The 19529-nt window shown below is 41.3% G+C and overlaps 1 protein-coding gene across 3 annotated transcripts in view; it reads right to left on the reverse strand.

The window, feature by feature from the left end:
* Positions 1 to 5168: 5168 nt before the first annotated feature.
* The window catches only part of cabp2a (calcium binding protein 2a), a gene marked incomplete at its 5' end in the record, with an annotated part of 64967 nt that continues 50606 nt past the window's right edge, over positions 5169 to 19529 (reverse strand). For 2 of the 3 annotated variants that reach the window (XM_079553496.1, XM_079553495.1), the window contains 5 exons: positions 5169 to 5422; positions 5654 to 5801; positions 6963 to 7072; positions 10196 to 10330; positions 11276 to 11306. In XM_079553496.1, the coding sequence (XP_079409622.1) occupies positions 5397 to 5422; positions 5654 to 5801; positions 6963 to 7072; positions 10196 to 10330; positions 11276 to 11306 (450 nt within the window). In that variant the 3' untranslated portion in view covers positions 5169 to 5396. Of the gene's footprint in view, positions 5423 to 5653; positions 5802 to 6962; positions 7073 to 10195; positions 10331 to 11275; positions 11307 to 18558; positions 18748 to 19335; positions 19384 to 19529 lie in introns of those variants that run through there. The other variant, XM_079553497.1, reaches the window with a different exon arrangement.

Genomic DNA, 19529 nt, shown 5'->3' on the forward strand with positions numbered 1-19529 from the left:
GTTTTTGAAGAAAGCAAAATGTCCTCAACAAAATCGACCCAGTCCAGTCGACAATATTTGAATCTTTATTACTTTGTCAATGAAAATAATCGGAAGTTATGACCAACTCTGTCAAGACTGGCCTCATCAGAAACTTGTAATACAGGCAAACAGCCCAGATTCAGGAGACTCAAATGCTTGTTTATCTCATTTTTCAGAGCATCAGCCTCAACAATAGATCAGGCTATGCTTTAAGAGGGCAGTGATCGATGATAATAGCCTTAATATTTATCATCAGTACAGGTATTAGGATTTGTTATTTTATTGCAATACTCAATTAGATTGTGTTTTAATCTGTGTCATATCTATTTAAACTCAAAGTGCAATTGATATATGGTTAAGCACATTTAGAACAAGGGATACAGTCATTTTCATGTGTTAGGGTGATAGAATCTGTGACACTAGAGTCATCTGATGATGACACTGGACGGCCTGCAGCCTCCTCCATAATGACCAATGCTTTCAGATAAGCAGAGTGTCCAAACCAAAACCATGTATAAACCTGTAATCTGTGCACAGGCTCAAGTCAGCAGCAGAGACTTCTTGCAGCAGTCACGTTTAATATTGTGATGCTTGGCCAGTGAAGGTACTTCCTACACAAACTACTCTGATCTGACCCCCTCCTGGGCGCGTGGGCGCGATAGTGGACGCTCCAGTACAAACATCACGTGGACAAGAAGCGCAGGGACCACAAAAGGAAGGTATATCCTGCCACTAGAGCATTACCTCATCACTGTGGGTATTCCCTTGCACTCACTGAACTAACTGGGACCAAATGCTTTACCTGCTTTCCAGTTTGAGTGCACTTTTATTGGTCTGTGGTGAAATTTGTCACAAAGGCCCTATTTGGACACATTAATGGGTTTATTTTCCCTTTGTTCTATGTTTCTACAAATAAGCAAAATGAAAAGAAACAACGCAGTCTTGGTTTACAGTACATACATATGCATGGGAAACAAGCACTGGTATTTGCTGACAAACTAAGTTACATATTCCAACAGAACATACTTAAAATAATTACAATACAGTACAATACAATATAAGATTTTGCACACACACAAAAAAAAATCTAGTTTAGAATTTTACTTTTATAAGACATATATGGGCACAGGATGTGACATAACAGGAGATACACATTCTTGTCACAGTGACCATAGGCCTCCTGTACATTGGCGAATGTACAGGAGGCCTAGGCATAGGCGACCCAAGCAGTCGGCTAGGGCAAGAAAAAAAAATTAGATAATTAAATAAAAAAAAAAAAATCTCTTTTTTATTTTTTGTTTTCCTTTTTTTGGAGTGTGAACTTGAACCCCAATTCAATCTTGCCTCGGTAGCCAAATTCTCTACGGCCGGCCCTGCTCGAGTCCAACGTCTTTTCAAATCAACTATATTTCCCCCCAGATTTTCTTCATAAACTTCACTGAGCAGTACTTTCCACAGGCGTATTCCCACAAGCAAAGTAAGTAAGTAAATTAGCCTATAAATAATTGACCATGCTGTGTAAATACGTCACTTGACAAACACTCGTTTTTTTGCAAGTTGCCCAAAAGCTACGGCCTAAAAATGTCTTTTATTCATGAGCCCAGGCCCCGGGAGCAGAAACATTTCAAAACTATCGATGCAGACTCCTTCCAGAATATGACTTGCCTTTAATGATGATACATCTTCATTCTGAAAGGGAGACAGGGTTTCTTCACCGTTACATCAGATCGAACGTCAGTAGCCACCGCGCACATGCAAAGTGTTTCTGCAGCAGCTCACGTGTAGCACGGGCGCCCTCTCCTGGTGAGATTTAATAATTGCTGGTAGTTCTAACCTGCATCTCTTTGGAAACAGGGACGGAATATCTGTTTAATTTTTATCTCAATCATTCCCAACGAGGGTCTACTATCTCATTTAACTAGGCCTATGTGCTGGTGGACTGAAATCACAGTTTACATGTCAACGGGAACTTAGAGCCACTACATCTCAACTTCTTGCATATTGAGAACATATTCCATTCCTCATTTTGAAAGCTAAGAACCTTAAAAATTCCATCACTGGAAGGAAGACTGCACTGGCTCTAATTGGGACTTGATTGGGTTGGGTTGATAGGAGAGTCCCTTTATGTTAATTTCCAAACTGGCAACCCTAAATACTGGGCTTACTCTTCTTTTTTTTATTGATTAGCCCAGGGGTGCCCTAAGTGCGGCCCCGGCCCCAAACCAATTTTTATTTTATTGCTAAACATTGTTAGAGATGGTGATTTTAACAATACCACACAATTGAGACGACAAAAAAGTAACATTTATTGTGAGACAGAGCAAGCATTATGGTTCCACGCCTAAATTAAAGTGCAGGGAATGGTTTATAAACCTCTCTTAAATACACACAGTTGAATGTTTGAGGGCATTGACCACCGATTTGGGGCCCTCCGTGTTGTAGACATGTCAATATGCGCCCCTCGATGAATAATATCTGGACATCCCCGTTTATGAAGCATTTAATCTTACCTTTAAGTAGCTTACAGAATTGTTTTCCTCTGCATAAGTTGAAGCTGATTGCATACAGCCATGTAGAGATTTGTTTTACACAGCGTGCCCTCAGTCACGCAAAAAGACTAAAGATGTTGTTAGTGTGGCAAGACGGGTGGTTAAGGTGCTAGAAATTAAAACTAATATACTAAAAAGTAACTAAAATACCAACAACGCCAGCTTGAATAAACAAGGACACGCAGGTTTGTAATGGAATGACAGTTCCATGATGATAAATATAGTATTTCTTTTATTTACTTTGTATTAAGTTCAATAAATTATTTCGCTTCATTTCATCATACCTAACTACTACCATAAAAACATACGTTTCAGTTCACATTCTCACATTGGTTGTGACAAACGTGGTCACAATCGTTCATTTAGTTTCGTCGAAGTGCGCCAGTGGGTTTTGAGATAAAAAAACAAATATATTGCCTTGAACTAAATTCAAGCATCAATTTTACACCAGATACCTCCTGCACTAGTTTCTCTCCAACCACAGTCATGGAGTATGATTAAACCTGAAATAATGTAATTCCTCCTTAGCCTCCCCGGTAAGGTCTACTCCAGGGTGCTGGAGAAGAGGATCTGGCCGATGGTTGAACCTTGGATCCAGGAGGAACAATGCGGTTTTCGTCCTGGTCGTGGCACACTGGACCAACTCTATACCCTTCATCGGGTGCTTGAGGGTTCGTGGGAGTTCGCCCAACCAGTCCACATGTGTTTTGTGGATCTGGAGAAAGTGTTCGACCGCGTCCCTCGTGGTGCCCTGTGGGGGGTGCTCCGGGAGTATGGGGTCCGGGGCCCTCTGCTAAGGGCTGTCCGTTCCCTGTATGACCGCAGCAGGAGCTTGGTTCGCATTGCCGGCAATAAGTCAGACCTGTTCCCGGTGCGTGTTGGTCTCCGCCAGGGCTGCCCTTTGTCACCGGTTCTGTTCATTACCTTTATGGACAGAATTTCTAGGCGCAGCCAGGGGCTGGAGGGTGTCGGGTTTGGGAGCCTCAGGATCTCGTCTCTGCTGTTTGCGGATGATGTTGTTCTGTTGGCTTCAACGAACCAGGACCTTCAGCTGCGCTGGGGCAGTTTGCAGCCGAGTGTGTAGCGGCCGGGATGAGGATCAGCACCTCCAAATCCGAGGCCATGGTTCTCCACCGGAAAAAGGTGGCTTCCCCTCTACAGGTCGGTGGGGAGTCCTTACCTCAAGTGGAGGAGTTCAAGTATCTCGGGATCTTGTTCACGAGTGAGGGACAGATGGAGCGTGAGATCGACAGACGGATCGGTGCGGCGTCTGCGGTGATGCGGTCGCTGTATCGGTCTGTCGTGGTGAAGAGGGAGTCGGGGCAAAGCTCTCGATTTACCGATCGATCTACGTTCCCACCCTCACCTATGGTCATGAGACTTGGGTAATGACCGAAAGGACAAGATCGCGAATACAAGCGGCCGAAATGAGTTTCCTTCGCAGGGTGGCTGGGCGCACCCTTCGAGATCTGGTGAGGAGCTCAGTTACCCGAGGGGAGCTCGGAGTAGAGTCGCTGCTCCTTCACGTCAAAAGGAGCCAGCTGAGGTGGCTAGGGCATCTGTTCCGGATGCCTGCTGGTCGCCTCCCGACCAGGAGGTGTTCCAGGCATGTCCTAGTGGGACAAGGCCTCGTGGAAGACCCAGGACACGCTGGTGGGACTATGTCTCCGAGCTGGCCTGGTGTCGCCTAAGGGTCCCCCCAGAACAGCTGGAGGAGGTGTGTGTGGACCGGGAAGTTTGGGCATCTCTGCTGAGACTGCTGCCCCCACGACCCGGCCCCGGATAAAGCAGAAGAAAATGGATGGATGGATAATGTAATTTGCACAAAGGTTGATCATAATGGATTTATTATTTACAATTTCAAATTTATTTAAATTTATGCTGTACAAAATTACATGTGCAGGTCTTAAGGCCTGTTTTTACACCATTTATACCACTGTGTAACAACAGCTGCAGCAAAATAGATAAATACATTTAAGAATTTAAAATTAAAGAACGTAACTTTCAGTGATTCTGAACAAAATAAAGGTCTATGGTTATTGTAGTTCACACAATACGAGGAAAGCTTATTTACATTAATCTATACAGTGATTTCACATGCACATATATGATCAGGCGTAGTATTTTACTGGTAATTATAGTTACATCACACAGGGTTAGCCCTTAGTGAATTCCATTTTATGTGTATTACTGAAGTTTATTTAGACAGAAAAAGAAACATATTGCACTAAATTCATCCTACATTCTGAAACATACCAACACTTCCTCCAGGTCAATAATCTCTGAACATAAAATAACAGACAAAAGACATAAAGACAAGACGTGGTTTTGGTTTGTATTCTCCATGTATTCTCTGAAAAATAAGACCATTCACAAGTAAAGCTTTAGAAATGTGATGGCAGTTTAGGAAAGTTTTTAGGAAAAGTATCAGGAACAGAATCAATTGACAAAAAACGGCAAGAGGTGCGAGATTATGTATGTCATGTTGCATTGCAATTTCTACCTGGTTATTCCAATGGTTGGAATAACCAGGTGGTTTGAAGAAAAAAATGCCCTATAAAGATTTCACAATATACATCTGAATTGCTCTGTCTTGATATGAAAATGTAACTTTAAACTTATGGCATCATCTCTCTAAAGTTCCTACTAACAATGAGTTGCCTGCCGCTTCCATTATTAAGAGGTTGACATTCTAAACATATTAAAAGGAGGGTTTAACAAAACGGACACAGACACACTTTGTACAGACAAACAGTAACAGTGCAGTCAAGCTCGTCGAAAAGTGCAGCTTAAGTCCAGTGAGGTTCAGCGAGGTTCGGAGTGGATTCAACGAGACATCATCCGCACAAACTCTGTAAAATATGGTGCCACATTACAGTAACTCACAAAATCGCATTTTTGGGCTAAAACACTCTAAAACATAAACGTATGGGAACTTAAAATTGGGAAAAGTTCAGTTTTAGTCAGATTAAGCCTTGCTCATCTAGGTTTAGACCATAGATGATGACTTGGAAAGCCGTTGTTGGTATCATAATAACGCTAAATAAGACAGTGTAGCCATAGACTGTCATTAAGCACCTCACCTTCAAAGTCCACCTGTCCATCTCCGTTGAGGTCCACATCTCGCAGAATCTCATCGATCTCACGGTGGTGCAGCTGCTCGCCCATCAGCTTCTTCATGGCCTCCCTCAGCTCTCCCAGGCTGATCTGACCATCGCCATCCGAATCAAACTGAAAGAAGGAGAGAATGACGTGTTGATGAATGGTATATTGTTTGCGTTCATGTGGAAAAGAGATTTCAGTAACTGTTATCCTGGATGGCGCAGTGGTTGACGCACGTGCTTCACAACTAGAAGGTTCTCCCTGTGTCTGGGTAAGTTTCCTCCAGGTACTCCGTTTTTCGCAGCTTGAGTAGGGACACCGCATGGAAATCAGCCCATGGCTACAATCTAGCCAATCTACATAAATTTGTCCTGGTTCCTTCCTGAACTGAACCCGAGCGCTGCTTTGTTATTGGACTTCTGTGCTCATTACAGTTTACCCATAATGAATGCCATGTTCGGGCACAAGGGTGCCCATAAGGGTACGTGGTGCCTGGACTCTAGGCTGGCGGTCAATGATCGACTTTGTAGTTGTGTCATCTGACTTCCGGTCGCTTGTCTTGGACACTCGGATAAACAGAGGAGCAGAACGGTCAACTGGCATGGGAGGAAGCCGGTCAGACCTGACAGACCTAATTGTATCACTATGTTCTTCTGTTGCTCCTGTGTCAGCTTTTCTGTCATCCGAATGGAGCTGATGTTGAAGCTTCTGGGAGGAGTTCTTCTGCTGCACCTTTGCATCCATCACCTCTATCTTCAGGCGTGTGATAGTCCCAGATTTTTCATCCAAGAGGTCTTTAATCCTCTTTAGAAGGTTCCTGTTAGTTTTAGCTGTCCATAATTTGACTTCAGCGCCTCAACAGCCATCTGAGGGCTCTCTTTGTGATTATCCCTCTCCTGCTGCAGGAAGGGAACTTTGGTGTCCCGCTCAGAGATAGAGACTAGTCTCGGTTCTCTGGGTGTAGACCCTGGTTTTGGGCACGCAGAGCTGTGACCTCTGCTCTGCGCGCTCTCAGGGTCTGGTTGCTGATGTCCTGTGTCTCCTGCAGATTGTGTGAGTGATGTGTTTCCTTGTAGAAAGCCAATTCCAATGGGCTTTTTTCCTTTCGCTCCCTCTGCAGCTGCTGTTGTAAAGTGAGACTGAGCTTCAGCGTGAGCAAAAGCTCCTCGATCAGCGCGCCGTCTGAAGAAGGTGTTTCCTACAACACCACTAACTTCTGGTGGGCTGACAGTCCTGGTCTAGCTTATTCTTCTCCTACATCTGACTTGTGAACAGAACCTTTTATCATACCTCTTTGAAAGCATCCCTGAGCTCCTTCACTCCGATCATGTCCGCGGTCTCGGCCAACATCTTGGGACCCATCAGCTCCACAAAGTCCTCGAAGTCCACTTTGCCGCCACCTACAGGACAACAATAATGTTTCATAATGGTTTTATAATGGTTCACAGCAATGTATATGATAAATGGTCCCTTATGAAGATCTAAGGGTGACTTGTGCCTGTGACAAGTGCTATACAAAGAAAATCCACTCTCTGTCCTACATATACGTTCACTTTGTGCTTTGAGTCGGATGTTCACACACACACAAAAAAAATCCTAATGTTAAAATGCCTAATTTTAAGGTTTGATTCAATTTATGACAAAATAATTCAGAAAAAAAGACCCAAACTACAACCAAATACAACCCTTTAACAATTATGTAAACTGGTCGTGTCAAAACCTCAATGTAGGGCAGCAGTGTCTGGCCCGTCTGAATTAGGAGGATGACTTTGCCCTGGACGAGTGCCACTTAATCACTGAGCTGAAACTTGTCTGGTGAGTATTTAGCCGCACCAAATGGCCTAGTATCTGTTGGAGGTGGGAGCAGAAGTAACCTACATTGTGTCTTCCGAGTGACCTAAAATTACAACGGATTTTTGTGTTTTTTGTTGTTGTTGAATAAACAATTGGTGAACTATTAGCTACCCATTAATTATGTTTTTGAATCATAAAACATGTCACATCACAGTCTCGTACAAGTGTCAGGACCATATCGCCATGTACATTCTGCTTAATATTCTTGATCCTAGACCCTGATCATGACTGTATGAGGAGTGGGCAGGGCCTGCATTAAACAGAACAGACATAAACTATAGACTTCTAAAACAATCTAATATAATGTAATACTGCACAGCTGTATTACAATGATGAAAATATGTAAGATGAATACAAACAAGAACTGAGCTCTTCTTTGTATCGGCCACAACCTCAAACACGGTCCTCTTCAAACCCTGGTGTCAGACATCGCAAATATGATTTCTTTGAGACTTTTCATCTCTGCTGTGATAGATATTTCAGTGTACAATAACTATCAAATCAAATGTTTATGCTTCAGTTTATATATGTCTGTAAAGAAGCAACCTTCAGTGTGTTAATTCTGTGTTTATTCCCATGGCTTTTTGACAACGACACTGGGGGTTGCCATTGCTCCGCCATTGCTGTAGTACCTCCATATCGCCGCTAGGCCCCCATGGAAAAGCATTGGAGTTTAGACACGTTAAAAACAACTTTAACGCCTGGTTTCTATTTTTTCAACAACTAGGCTAGATATTCCTCCTGTGATGACGCTGGGTTAGTCACAATTTAAGAACCAGGCTGGTTTTCGAAGAGCTACACGTCACGCAAGGGCCGAGTCTACAGTAAAAATCCCGCCCTTATGCCCTTTTTAGGAACATGCTTCGTCAGAGCTGGGGAGGGGGAGTCTGTAAATCAGCTATGATTTCCCCCACGGGCGTGGTCATGGTAAACAGGGAGGAGTGAGTAGAAGCCGTCCATTTATATATACAGTCTACGGTTTATTCGCATTAATTACCATAAAGTCCCATGAAAAAACTTCCACGTTGAAAATTCCCGAAATTTGCAATCCTTGTTTTAGCGCCTCTTATTTCTAATGCCATGAAGAAAGCTTTACATTTTCAAAGACACACTCTTATGGGTCCTGTTTAGGGTGAGCTGACCTTGATGCTTAATGTGGGCCAGGTACGGACATTTGACGTTAATCGCATAAGACAATGAACTAATTATCTCATGTGATAATTAGGATTAAAGTTTTAGATAGATTAGGAATTTCATAATCGCTCGATAAATCCACCGGGTTTTTAATGAGGATGAGTGACATGCATTTTCTGCTCATGTGGTTTGACTGATATTATGGCCATAGCTCTTTCACTGAAACCCACGCTTGTGTGAAGCCGGAAAGAGTATTACTGAGGTGTTATTGGTAACTGATAATCAAATGGTTGCGAAGACTTTAAGGGGAATAACTCATGAAAGACTTATTTACACCTTAATACAATACATTATGAGTTAACACTTCATTCATCGTGACCAATTCATTAGTGAAGTGCGGCTAACACTTAATAACTACTTAACGACTGCCTCACTTATCATGAATAGTTCTTCACATACTTCACTTATTCATTGATAAGTAGTTATTACGTGTCACACTTAACTAATGATTGTTCATGATGAATTAAGTGTGAGCTCATCATTTATTAAAGGTGCATTATGCAACTTTTTAAGTGGAATAAAAAAGGTGGTATTTGTGTGTATTTGGCCTAGTTGTGACCCAGCGGCTGTATGAGTGGTTAACATGGCGCCTTTACTTTCGATCACAATGGTCTCTATGATGCTCCAGGATCAATTGTTTAGGTTTTCACTGTTGTGGGACCCTCTCACCAGAAAACCTACAAAATAATTGATGCTAGAGCGCTGCCACTGGGTCACTACATGGTCAAATACACACAACTATCAACTTTTTTCCATATAAAAAGTTGCATAATGCACCTTTAAGGCTAAATAAGGTGTAGTTATTATAAAGTGTTTTCCCTGTTATAAAAAAGTGGCTTTGTGTACAGTAGAACATAAGTCGTTGTGTAATTTTTCATTGTATTCATTTTAATTAGGGTTAATTTCATGAATGCTGGTCTAAGTGGTCTGGTCTTCTAGCTGTGAAGCACAAGCGCTAACCACTGCGATATGGGGCTCACCAGTGTATTGTAAGTAAGTAAGTGCTTTATTTGCCCTTGTACAAGCGTACAACTAAGTAGTGTGTTCAGGTGTTAGTCCTGAGCTGCTGCGACTGAGTGCCCCACTATTGTAGGTCAACCTGAGCAGCATGTTTTTGGAGGTAGAGGAAACCGTAGCACACGAAGGAACAGCATCAAAACTTGGATCTGAAGATATATTAATATTTTTGGTTCCGCCTTTCGATACTTAAATTTATTACTTTTTTCCCCGATACCAGACTGGTATCGTTTAACGGTACCCAGCCCTACTTATAAACATTTAAAGGGACCAGGACCAGAATATATTTTTGATTTACTGGGAGACACAGAAGTCTCCCCCCATAGTCTAAAAACTATAAAATAAAACTAAATAAAGGTAACCTTTCAGTAGAAAAGAGTGGAAGGAAAAGAAACATTGGGGAAACATTGAACATAGTGCATAAACAGAAGAGGAAGAGAATTGCTTTGGGCACTCACAGATCTGCTGGCTCAGCTCGATCAGCTCCATCTCTGTGGGCATGTATCCCATGGTCCTCATGCACTCGCCCAGGTCTTTGCAGCTGATGAAACCGTCTTTGTCTTTGTCGAACTCCCTGAAGGCCTCACGCAGCTCTGCACACAAATGTCTGACTTTAAACACGCAAAAATCGCTACATATAAAATCACAATTAAAACCCCATTCTATTTGTTGTTGTTGTTTTTTTTATTGATTAAGGAAAGGAAAAGATGTAAAATGAACTGGAGTAAATGATTTTATTTGGTAATAATATGCTGACGATGCACAACAGTTGTCCGAAAGTAATTTAAGGTTGGGAACTAAATCTTTACTCTTGCTGGAAAGTCCTAACCTGGCTAACGCCATGCTGCTGTGTGCACTCTAATTATTTCGTACTGCACAACAGCCTGGGGACCATGGGGGAAATTTTCGCGTGGATTTGGGAACCAATCACAGAACGAGGAGGGACGGCAAGATGATGACGCACTATTCGATATACGGAAGCTTGTAGTTTATTTACGGATAAAAAAAAAAAAGTTTATTTACGGATCCAACATGACAGCAGCAGACACGATGGTATTTTTCGATCAAGCTTTAGACCGTGTTCTAAATAATTTAGCTCAAAGGTTTACAGCGGGTACGTCATACGTCATCTCATACGATGATACGATTGGCTATGGCTACGTGCAGACGCATGATAGACTTTTTTTTTTTTTCGTATCGCCCAATAAACGACTATGGACGATCGTAAACCACACCTCTCCTACGAGAAAATGAATTGGTGGTCCCCAGACTAAATATCACTTGTGATTTTAGTCTGGTGTTGGCCAGGCTAGGAAAGTCCAAAACATTTAACAAATTACAAGTTTTCTAATGGGTGTCTAAAGGCTGCATAACTTTACTCAGAATGTGCAGCTAAAGGCAAACCGGAACAGATCAAACACTTTTCTATATAATTAAGTCTCTCCCACTTTGATCTCACTAATCGCTTCATGAGGAAACAAAATGGCCCACTGACATTTAGGGGAAAACATTCACCAAGTTAAAATGCACAAATTTACCTTCCATTTCCTCTGGCCGCAGATCCCTGTCCTGTGATTCACGTGAAAGACAGAGAGAAGAAAAGCCAATATTAATCTTTACAATTGCATCATTTGATCCAACTGTGCTTCAGTAATTACTAGGACTGGGTACCGTTATTTTTTTTTACACTGATACTGCAACGATCCTTGGTTTATGATTTTTTTTGACAGGTATTGTTTAACAGCACCCAGCCCTACAGTCATTACCATGTCAAAGATGGGACATGAGGTTCATTCACAAGATATTATGCTCTTCAATTTGCACATAAATATGAGGCCATGCGTACGCTACTATCTCATGCACTAAGTGAGCCAAATATCAAAGACTCAGCCATTCCACAGAGTTAAAAGCCACCCACTCACTTGAGCCTTGCTGTGAATGAATAAAATATCTTCTCTTTTGTGAATTGACCATAAAACCGGAGCTCACTAGTTATGCCCAGCTCAGAAGTAATAACCCCATTCATTTTTACACACACTGAGGTGGATGAGTCATTTACACATGTTCTTTACTCACACAGTATTCTCTCATTTACATATCAGATGTGGGGCCCAAAAGCTATGATATATGCAATTGCTGGTTATAAGGGTGCAACATGCAGCTACAGGGGTGTATGGTATGTTTCAGCTTTCTCTCACTATATAGCAACTGTCTTGATAAATGATGCCCCAAGAGACTGAAAATTAAATGAAAATTAAAATGAAAAAATCCGGTCCGCGAGATGATTTAATCTGGCCCCAGACTTGTAGAGCACAGATTTCTGAGTGTGTAAACTAAGAAAAAAAAAAAAAAGGAGGTCTGAAGCCCATTCCTGTGTGGAGTTATGACTTTTTAAAGGAAATATAACCTGTGTGCTCATTCCAGCCACTAGGGGGCAAAAAGGAAAGAATTCCACACATGTCCAGCAGAGGGCACTGACATAATAAGAGAAAGGATATAAACAACATATCATAGCCACGTGGTAAATGGTTAGTCTGCCCCAGGGTGGCTGTGGCTACAATAGAAGCTTGCTGAGTGTGGAGTGAATGAATAATGACTACAGTATAATGACTACAGTGTACTTTGAGAAACCTTTGACACAGGCGTGTAAAGTGCAATACAAGTTTATGCTGTCATCAGGCTTTTGACCAAATCATCACTATTTTAAAATCACAGCGCATTATTATTCCTTTTTTGAAAAAAAAAAAAAGTTTTCTTTGCGGTATTTTCCTGTTTACATTATATAAGACCTGCAGGGGAAGCTGGATTTTGGCCCACAACCCAAATGAGTTTGACACCCCTGCTCCATATCATTATTGGTTCAATGCCTGCTCTGTCTCACAATAGAGTTCGGGAAATTCCACAGTTACCATGGAGATCCGCCATCTTTGCAGCTGTTAGCATACATTTCCATAGACTAATGTAACAGGATTTATTTTTCCTTAAAATCCATCAAACATTTATATCATATGCATTGCCTTTCTTACGGTGGTACTACTTCTTGGCGTAGGGATACGAGTTCACATATAAAAGTCACTGTAAGACGTTACGGGCTTCTATGAATTATTCCGAAAATAAAGATTCCGCTGGAGCTATTCCCTCTCTGTGTGCAAAAAATAAATACATCTATACAAATAAATATAAATACGTGTAAATACATCTGATACACTGTGGTGTTCAAGTGTTTTAATGTGAACAATAACTCCAGTATTAGCTTTTAAAACCTCCATTATTACAATTGCTGCTAATCCCATAATGCTTAGCGATATGACATCACATTCCCGAACTCTTTACAATGCTAGTTTTTGATGTTATAATCATATAGAATTATTCAACTTGCGGTAAAAAAGTGCCAATTCAAGAAAAAGCCAGAGGGCCACTGACAATTGTTTTGGGGGCCACATTTGGCCCCCGGGCCGCACTTTGGACAGCCCTATCTTATAGTCATTGGGAAAATGAATGGGATTTTAACTTCTGTGTCAGTGTGTTTCATTGTTGCTGTCATGTTTAAAGACAATAGTTTGTTGTGGCTACAGTGAGAATCGAGTAATAAAAACATTATGTCAAAGATTTGAGTGAACTTTAAGCAAACCGTTATACAGTTATAATCTCATCACTCCTGCTCTGTTTCACACTGGTCACGCAGTCGACTGTAGCAAAGTGTCTTTTGTGCCGCGCTCATCTGTCCGGGAGACAGTTGGATGAGGATTGTACACTGGTTTATCGAGACAAACCTATAATAATCTTATAGTTGATCCCTCCATTATGTCATTCAATCTCCTGTTTTTTCATCTGGGATCAACGGCATTTTCAGACTGCCGTGCATATGCTCAGCAACTCAAAGCACACGTATTTAGACAGAATATCCCAAATCCATGAATTACGCAATTTTAACTGGCTGCATTTGTACAAATTCTCTTTAGCAGCAGATGAAACTGGATAAAGGTCAGACGATATCTAAATTTAACACTTTGACAGATAAATATATCTCCTGTAATGTGATGTCAATTTTGCACCGTGCCCCAAGATGTTTCACTTCAGGAATTGAATGTTGGTAAAAGTCTAACATGCCTTATTGAACGAAGAAGATAATTGGAGTTCAAAGTCCACAAGCAGCAGGTACTGATTAAGTCTGGGACTTTGTGAACATGAATTACACAGGGCTGGATTATGGGAAACAGGGAGGGAGACTACGGAGATTACAGCCCTAAATTGTATTACATATCACAGAGGCTTATCATTTTTTTTCAATTGTCCGCACAGAGTTTTTTTTATCCTGCATGCAGACAGTGATATAAAGATATAAAGAGAAGTGTGGAAGGTCAGTAGTTTGCTTTAACATGACCATTGACTCGAAAGAATTCATTACCAGCTGCTATAGGTGAGATGGCAAGGTCAAACAATATAAACGTGAATGAAAAATAATCAGCACAAAGTTCAAACATTGTGTCTCCCGAACAGAGTCACTACATTATAGCCACCGGGATCACACGATAGTAAACATTTCGTGATTTACTTCGGCGAAAACCCCACATATAAGGCATACAATAGAATACCGTATTTTCAGGACTTTAAGTGGCACTTTTTTCATAGTTTGGCAGGGGGTGCATCTTTACGGTATGTAAAAAATTCTAATAAATAATTTCACATGCCACTAGAGGGCACTACAGGCTAATCGAGCAGCAGAAAATGTTATTTCTTTATTTTGTTTTTATTATTATGATTATTTTATTTTTTGCTTTGTTCAGGTACAAAGCAAGTCGATTGTAAGCTCACTGTCTGGCCCATACTCCAGAACAGTAGGAGGCGGTAATGCTCCTTTAAGAAGAAGAAGAAGGAGAAGAAGAAGGACAGTAGGAGGGTGCGAGGATGGTCAGGACCATGAATGCGGAAGTGGTGGAAGGAGCGAGCGAAATTCAAAAAGAGAAAGCAAAAAAGAAAAAGAGGAAGAAAATAGAAGTGTCAAGCGATGATGAGGGATCATTTTTGGTCGGGATGGTGGCTGTAGGTCGCGCGGATGGAATATTTAGCAGGCCACACGAGGTGGGAAAGTTTGTTGGAGAAATTGTTGGAGAAGTTCGCTCGGTTTCGGTTACAAGAAGTGGCCTTGTCATAATTGACTGCAAGTCTCAGGCTCAGCTTGACAACGCGTTGGATGTTTGTGGATTCCAAATGGACCGAGATTTTGTGAATGTGAGATGTTTTGTGATGGATGGGAAAGGGAAAAGAGCCAGGGGAGTTATTTCTGGTGTTCCTGTTTCCTTCAAGGAAGAGTTGTTTTTGGGAGTAGATGGAGTTTCCGATGTCAAAAGGCTGAACCGAAGTGTATGTGGGGTAAAAGAAAGAAGTACGTCGCTGTGTTTGACTTTTGAATGTGAGTTGCCGGAGCGTATATATTTGGATTATATCTGCTACCGGGTGCGGCCATTTGAGCGAGGCCCACTGAGGTGTTTTGTGTGTCAAGAGTATGGGCATGTGGGGGCTGTGTGTCGTGGAGTTAAAAGGTGTGTTTTCTGCGGAAGAAGTGACTGTGCTGACGAAAAGTGTAAAAAGCCAGACGAGGATCCACAGTGCCTGCACTGCAAAGGTTGCCATTGTGTCGGGGCAGCCACATGCCCCAGAAGAATCACAGAAGAGAAAATTGATAACCTGAGAAAGGAGAAAAAAGTGACATATGCTGAAGCAGTGAAACAGATCGAAGTGTGTGAAGAAAATGATGTACCGAAACGAAATGACAATGTAATTATGATTGATCTGAAGGGATTTTTGGCGTTCATGGTAATGGTGATAAATTGTGCGACAGAGTTACAGAGCAAAACTGACTGTATACATAAGATTCTTGAAGCGGCAAGGAAGTTTATGAACATGGATGGGATCACTAAGGAGGAGTTGGTTAAAACTCTGAAGGAATGGTGCAAAGGAGGGTCAAAGTAACAATCACTGTTGGGTTTGAAGCGGGGTGGGGACTATTTTTAACGCAATTTGGTTGAACGTTGTTATTGTACACTAAAGCCAGTGGGTGGCGGAAATGCACTTTTGAGTTTACATCCGCCGTTAAACGAAGAAGAAGAAGAAGGAGAAGAAGAAGAAGAAAGTTTTGAGTGAGTGAGAAGCGGAGGTTACTCTTACCCACAATGAAGAAAACAAAAAAAGCTAATCGCGAGCTAAAAGCTAGATGGTCACATTTAGAAGAACGAGTTCTCAAATGAGATCGTGAAAAACGTGCTGATGGGAAAGGCTTGTCAACGGTGCAGTTACGCCTCCGTGCCCAGGTCGTTGCCAAGGCGATTGTTCAGAAGTGACACCGAGGATGAAGAGTTCGAGATCGAGAGTTGGGTATGTTCTTCTTTATGCTATAGTTATCTGAACTAGTTCGTTGTTTATGCTTCCTGTAGCTAACCATCCATGTGTTTCGTTAGCATACGTATGCCTATTTAGCCTGTTTTTTTTTCTTCATTATGCATTTTTTGTCTAGTGCGTCTTATACTCCGGAGCGACTTATTGTCCGGAAAATATGGTAAATACTTTTTTAAATGTATATAACAATAAACAAGTTTGTGACCATTGAGGGCTATCTGAATGAACGGTCGTTCATTCCTAAATTCCGCCTCCTCATCAATCCAAACATCCAATGCTTTACCAATACCTGAACCATACTTTTTTCAATACTTATACTAAAATATTGTTAGAACCAGAAAACAAAACAAAAACGTATGGACCAACATCAAGAAATGCGTGAAAACGGGCAAATAATCTTGGGAGAAAATGGGGGATACGTGGGAGAAATTGTGTGAAATTCATTTGGGGGGAAAATAGGGAAAATATTTGTAATAAAATATGGGCAAAAATGAGGGAAAATTTGGAAAAATGAGAAAGAATTGGGGCAAAAATAAGAAAAAAATTGGTAAAAAAAAAAAGCATTCGGCAAAAATAAAAATGTAATAAATAATAATAATAAATTGGGCAGGAAATTGGGCAAAACAATTGGGGAAAATAAAAATATGTAATAAAGCTGAAACAACCAAGTCACTTCCTTTAATGCTGTCCCGGGACCAACAGCAAAACTTGGATCTAAAGATATAAGACTTTTTTTCGGTTCCTGCTTTTGATACTTTCATTTTTTTCAATACCGGTGTTACCTAAACTAAACCAGACTGGTTTAGTTTAACGGTACCCAGCCTTACAAGCTTTCAATGTACTTATTTTTAGAAAAGGGGAGGTCCAAGACTCCACTTTGGGACAAACCCCCACTTATGTGAATCTCAAAGTTCTATCCAACCATTTACAAGCTGCCACTGCCACTGAATCTAGAGTCTGAAGACACTTAATGACCTTCTCCTCCAAAGTCGGGGCCAAGGACTCAAGCGTGAGTGCAACATCTGTGAGTATTGTCCATAACTGCAGCGTCGTTATCATAATGGGCCTTTTCAATTAGCAGCTGCAGCCCAGAGGAGATCCATCTGCCGCTCTCACCCAGACTCAGGCATGGCAGGTCACTTATCTTTACACGATTATTGCACAGTGAGCTAACGATACTCCCAACAAGCGACCAGGAATTCATTCAAGCCAGTACATGTAAAAAGGATGAATAGATTTAATAGGGGGAAAAAAGTGCTTGCATAAACCTCTTAACCCCCATCTTAACCGAGCACATTTTCTCCAGATCAGCACTACCCAAGTCTAAAAACTGTAATACCTCATTTGAAAGCTAATACCGACAAAACTGAGCTGAACTTTTTTTGCATTGTCGCCCCGTTTATGTCATGTTTTTGTCACATTTAACACATTTTGTCACTTTTTTGTTGCTTTTTGTCATTTTTTTGTGCTTGTGTCGAATTTTTGTCAATTTTTTGTCTTATTTGTGTATCGTATTCATCACCTTTTTAGGTTTTTTTTTGTTGCCTTTTTGTCTTTTGTTTGTGTTTTCTTTTTTGTTACTTTTTTGTCACGTTTTTGCCACTTTTTTGTCATCCCTTTGTTGCTTTTGTGTCGAATTTTTGTTATTTTTTTGCCGTGCTTTTGTCGCGTATTCATCACTTTTTTTTCATTGCTTTTTGTAATTTTTAGTAATTCGTTGTCACGTTTTTGTCACATATTTGTTTACAGCCTATAAGCCAGTGCGATGCCTCCTTTGAAAGCGAAGAACTTTCTGAAAATATGTGTAAGATCTATGCCAGTAAAACACAAATGGTGTGTGTCAGGTTACTGGTAAAAAAAAAAGTAAAATTATTCTTATGGAAACCTTTAACAAACGGGAAATGTCACGTCCAGTCATCATAATAATAGCTGTCATATTCCTCCTCCAGCCACAATGTACACATTCATGCACTTCGCTTTTTTCACCCTTTTCTTTGAATGTATGTTAACAAGTATTACATAGAGGCCTCTGACTGAACAGACTCTAAAGCCTATCTGGAAAAAGGAGAAAATGTAGAATATCCCAGGTCTCAGTGGGTTTCCTCTAGTTGCTCTTGTTGCCTAAAGTAAAGTAATAATAAAATGCATAAAGGGCTCCAGCCTGTCCTGATCAAGATTCTGGCTCGACACCTATAGATGGATCCCGAATGCTGCACTGCTGTCGCCTACACCTCCAGAAAGGTTGGACAAGAGTCACTGAAGGATGGTTTGAAGACAGTAAACCTTCACCTTCATAACTTCCAGACCGATGATGAATGGACACTTACTGTACACAGGTATTTAATGAGGATGTAGTCGACGTCACATGAACTTGATTTAACTACCTCATCATGTAAAGGACAGGAGAATATATATATATACATACAAGCTGGCTCTGAGCGAAGCCTTGTCTGAGGAAGACACAGGCCGGTCCCACTATGTTCTGCAGCATGTTGCAGTTTTGGACAAGAGCACTTAGTGGCCCCTCAAGCCCTCGCTCCATCATCATCGCCTCCTCCTCTTCATCCTCCGTGTCCACCTCGACTGTCCCGCCCAAAGAGGTGCCTTCTTTCACCTTTAGGACAAGGATCCGGCGACGTTAGGGCAAAGCAAACTCCGGCAACTTGACTCTTTGGAAATGAAAGACCACTGCAAATGAATCTATTTGAACTTTTGTGCAAGACAAGAGAAAAACGGCCACAAACTTTTGAATAAAACTTTGAGCCTATAAGGTCGAAAGCAAAACAAAACCAGAGAAACATCAGACTAAAATCATTATGGTTGTGGCACAGAGAAATGATACAATGTTAAGGCTCTACAGGTACCAAAGTATTTGTTTTTTAGCCTGGTGGGTCATGAGAAAGGGCTGCAAAGAGTTACTTGCGGAAGAAGAAATGATTAAACTTCCAGTTTTACACAAAGAAATAGTCCTTTATGGAATGTGATAGGTGCCGGAAAGGTACTGCTCAAATTGATAAGGAATAGTTTATTTTTCCTCCAAATTACGGCTGAACTGTATTCCCAAATAAATCAAACTATAATGGCGCAAAAGGAGCTGAAAAGTAGAGTATGTTATGTATGTCTATACAAAGGAAGGAACAAACATCATTTGCAGTGGTCTTTTATCTTTTCCAGAGCTGTGATATCGGAAATTCCACCTTACCTTCGTCTTTTTACTGTTCTTTTTGGGTGCCTTGTTGATATTTCCCATTCCCTGTCCCGCTTCAACCCCTGTCCCTTCTCTCATCAGAATCTCGGTAAAACTTCAGAATCCATTGCTCCGGCCGGTGCGTCCCATAGAGTCTTTGTCAACCGCTACTACAACTGCAACGAAACGGGTGCTCTCTCCCGTCTCCC

The sequence above is a fragment of the Gobius niger genome, assembly GCF_951799975.1.
Source record: "Gobius niger genome assembly, chromosome: 3".
Lineage (NCBI taxonomy): Eukaryota > Metazoa > Chordata > Actinopteri > Gobiiformes > Gobiidae > Gobius > Gobius niger.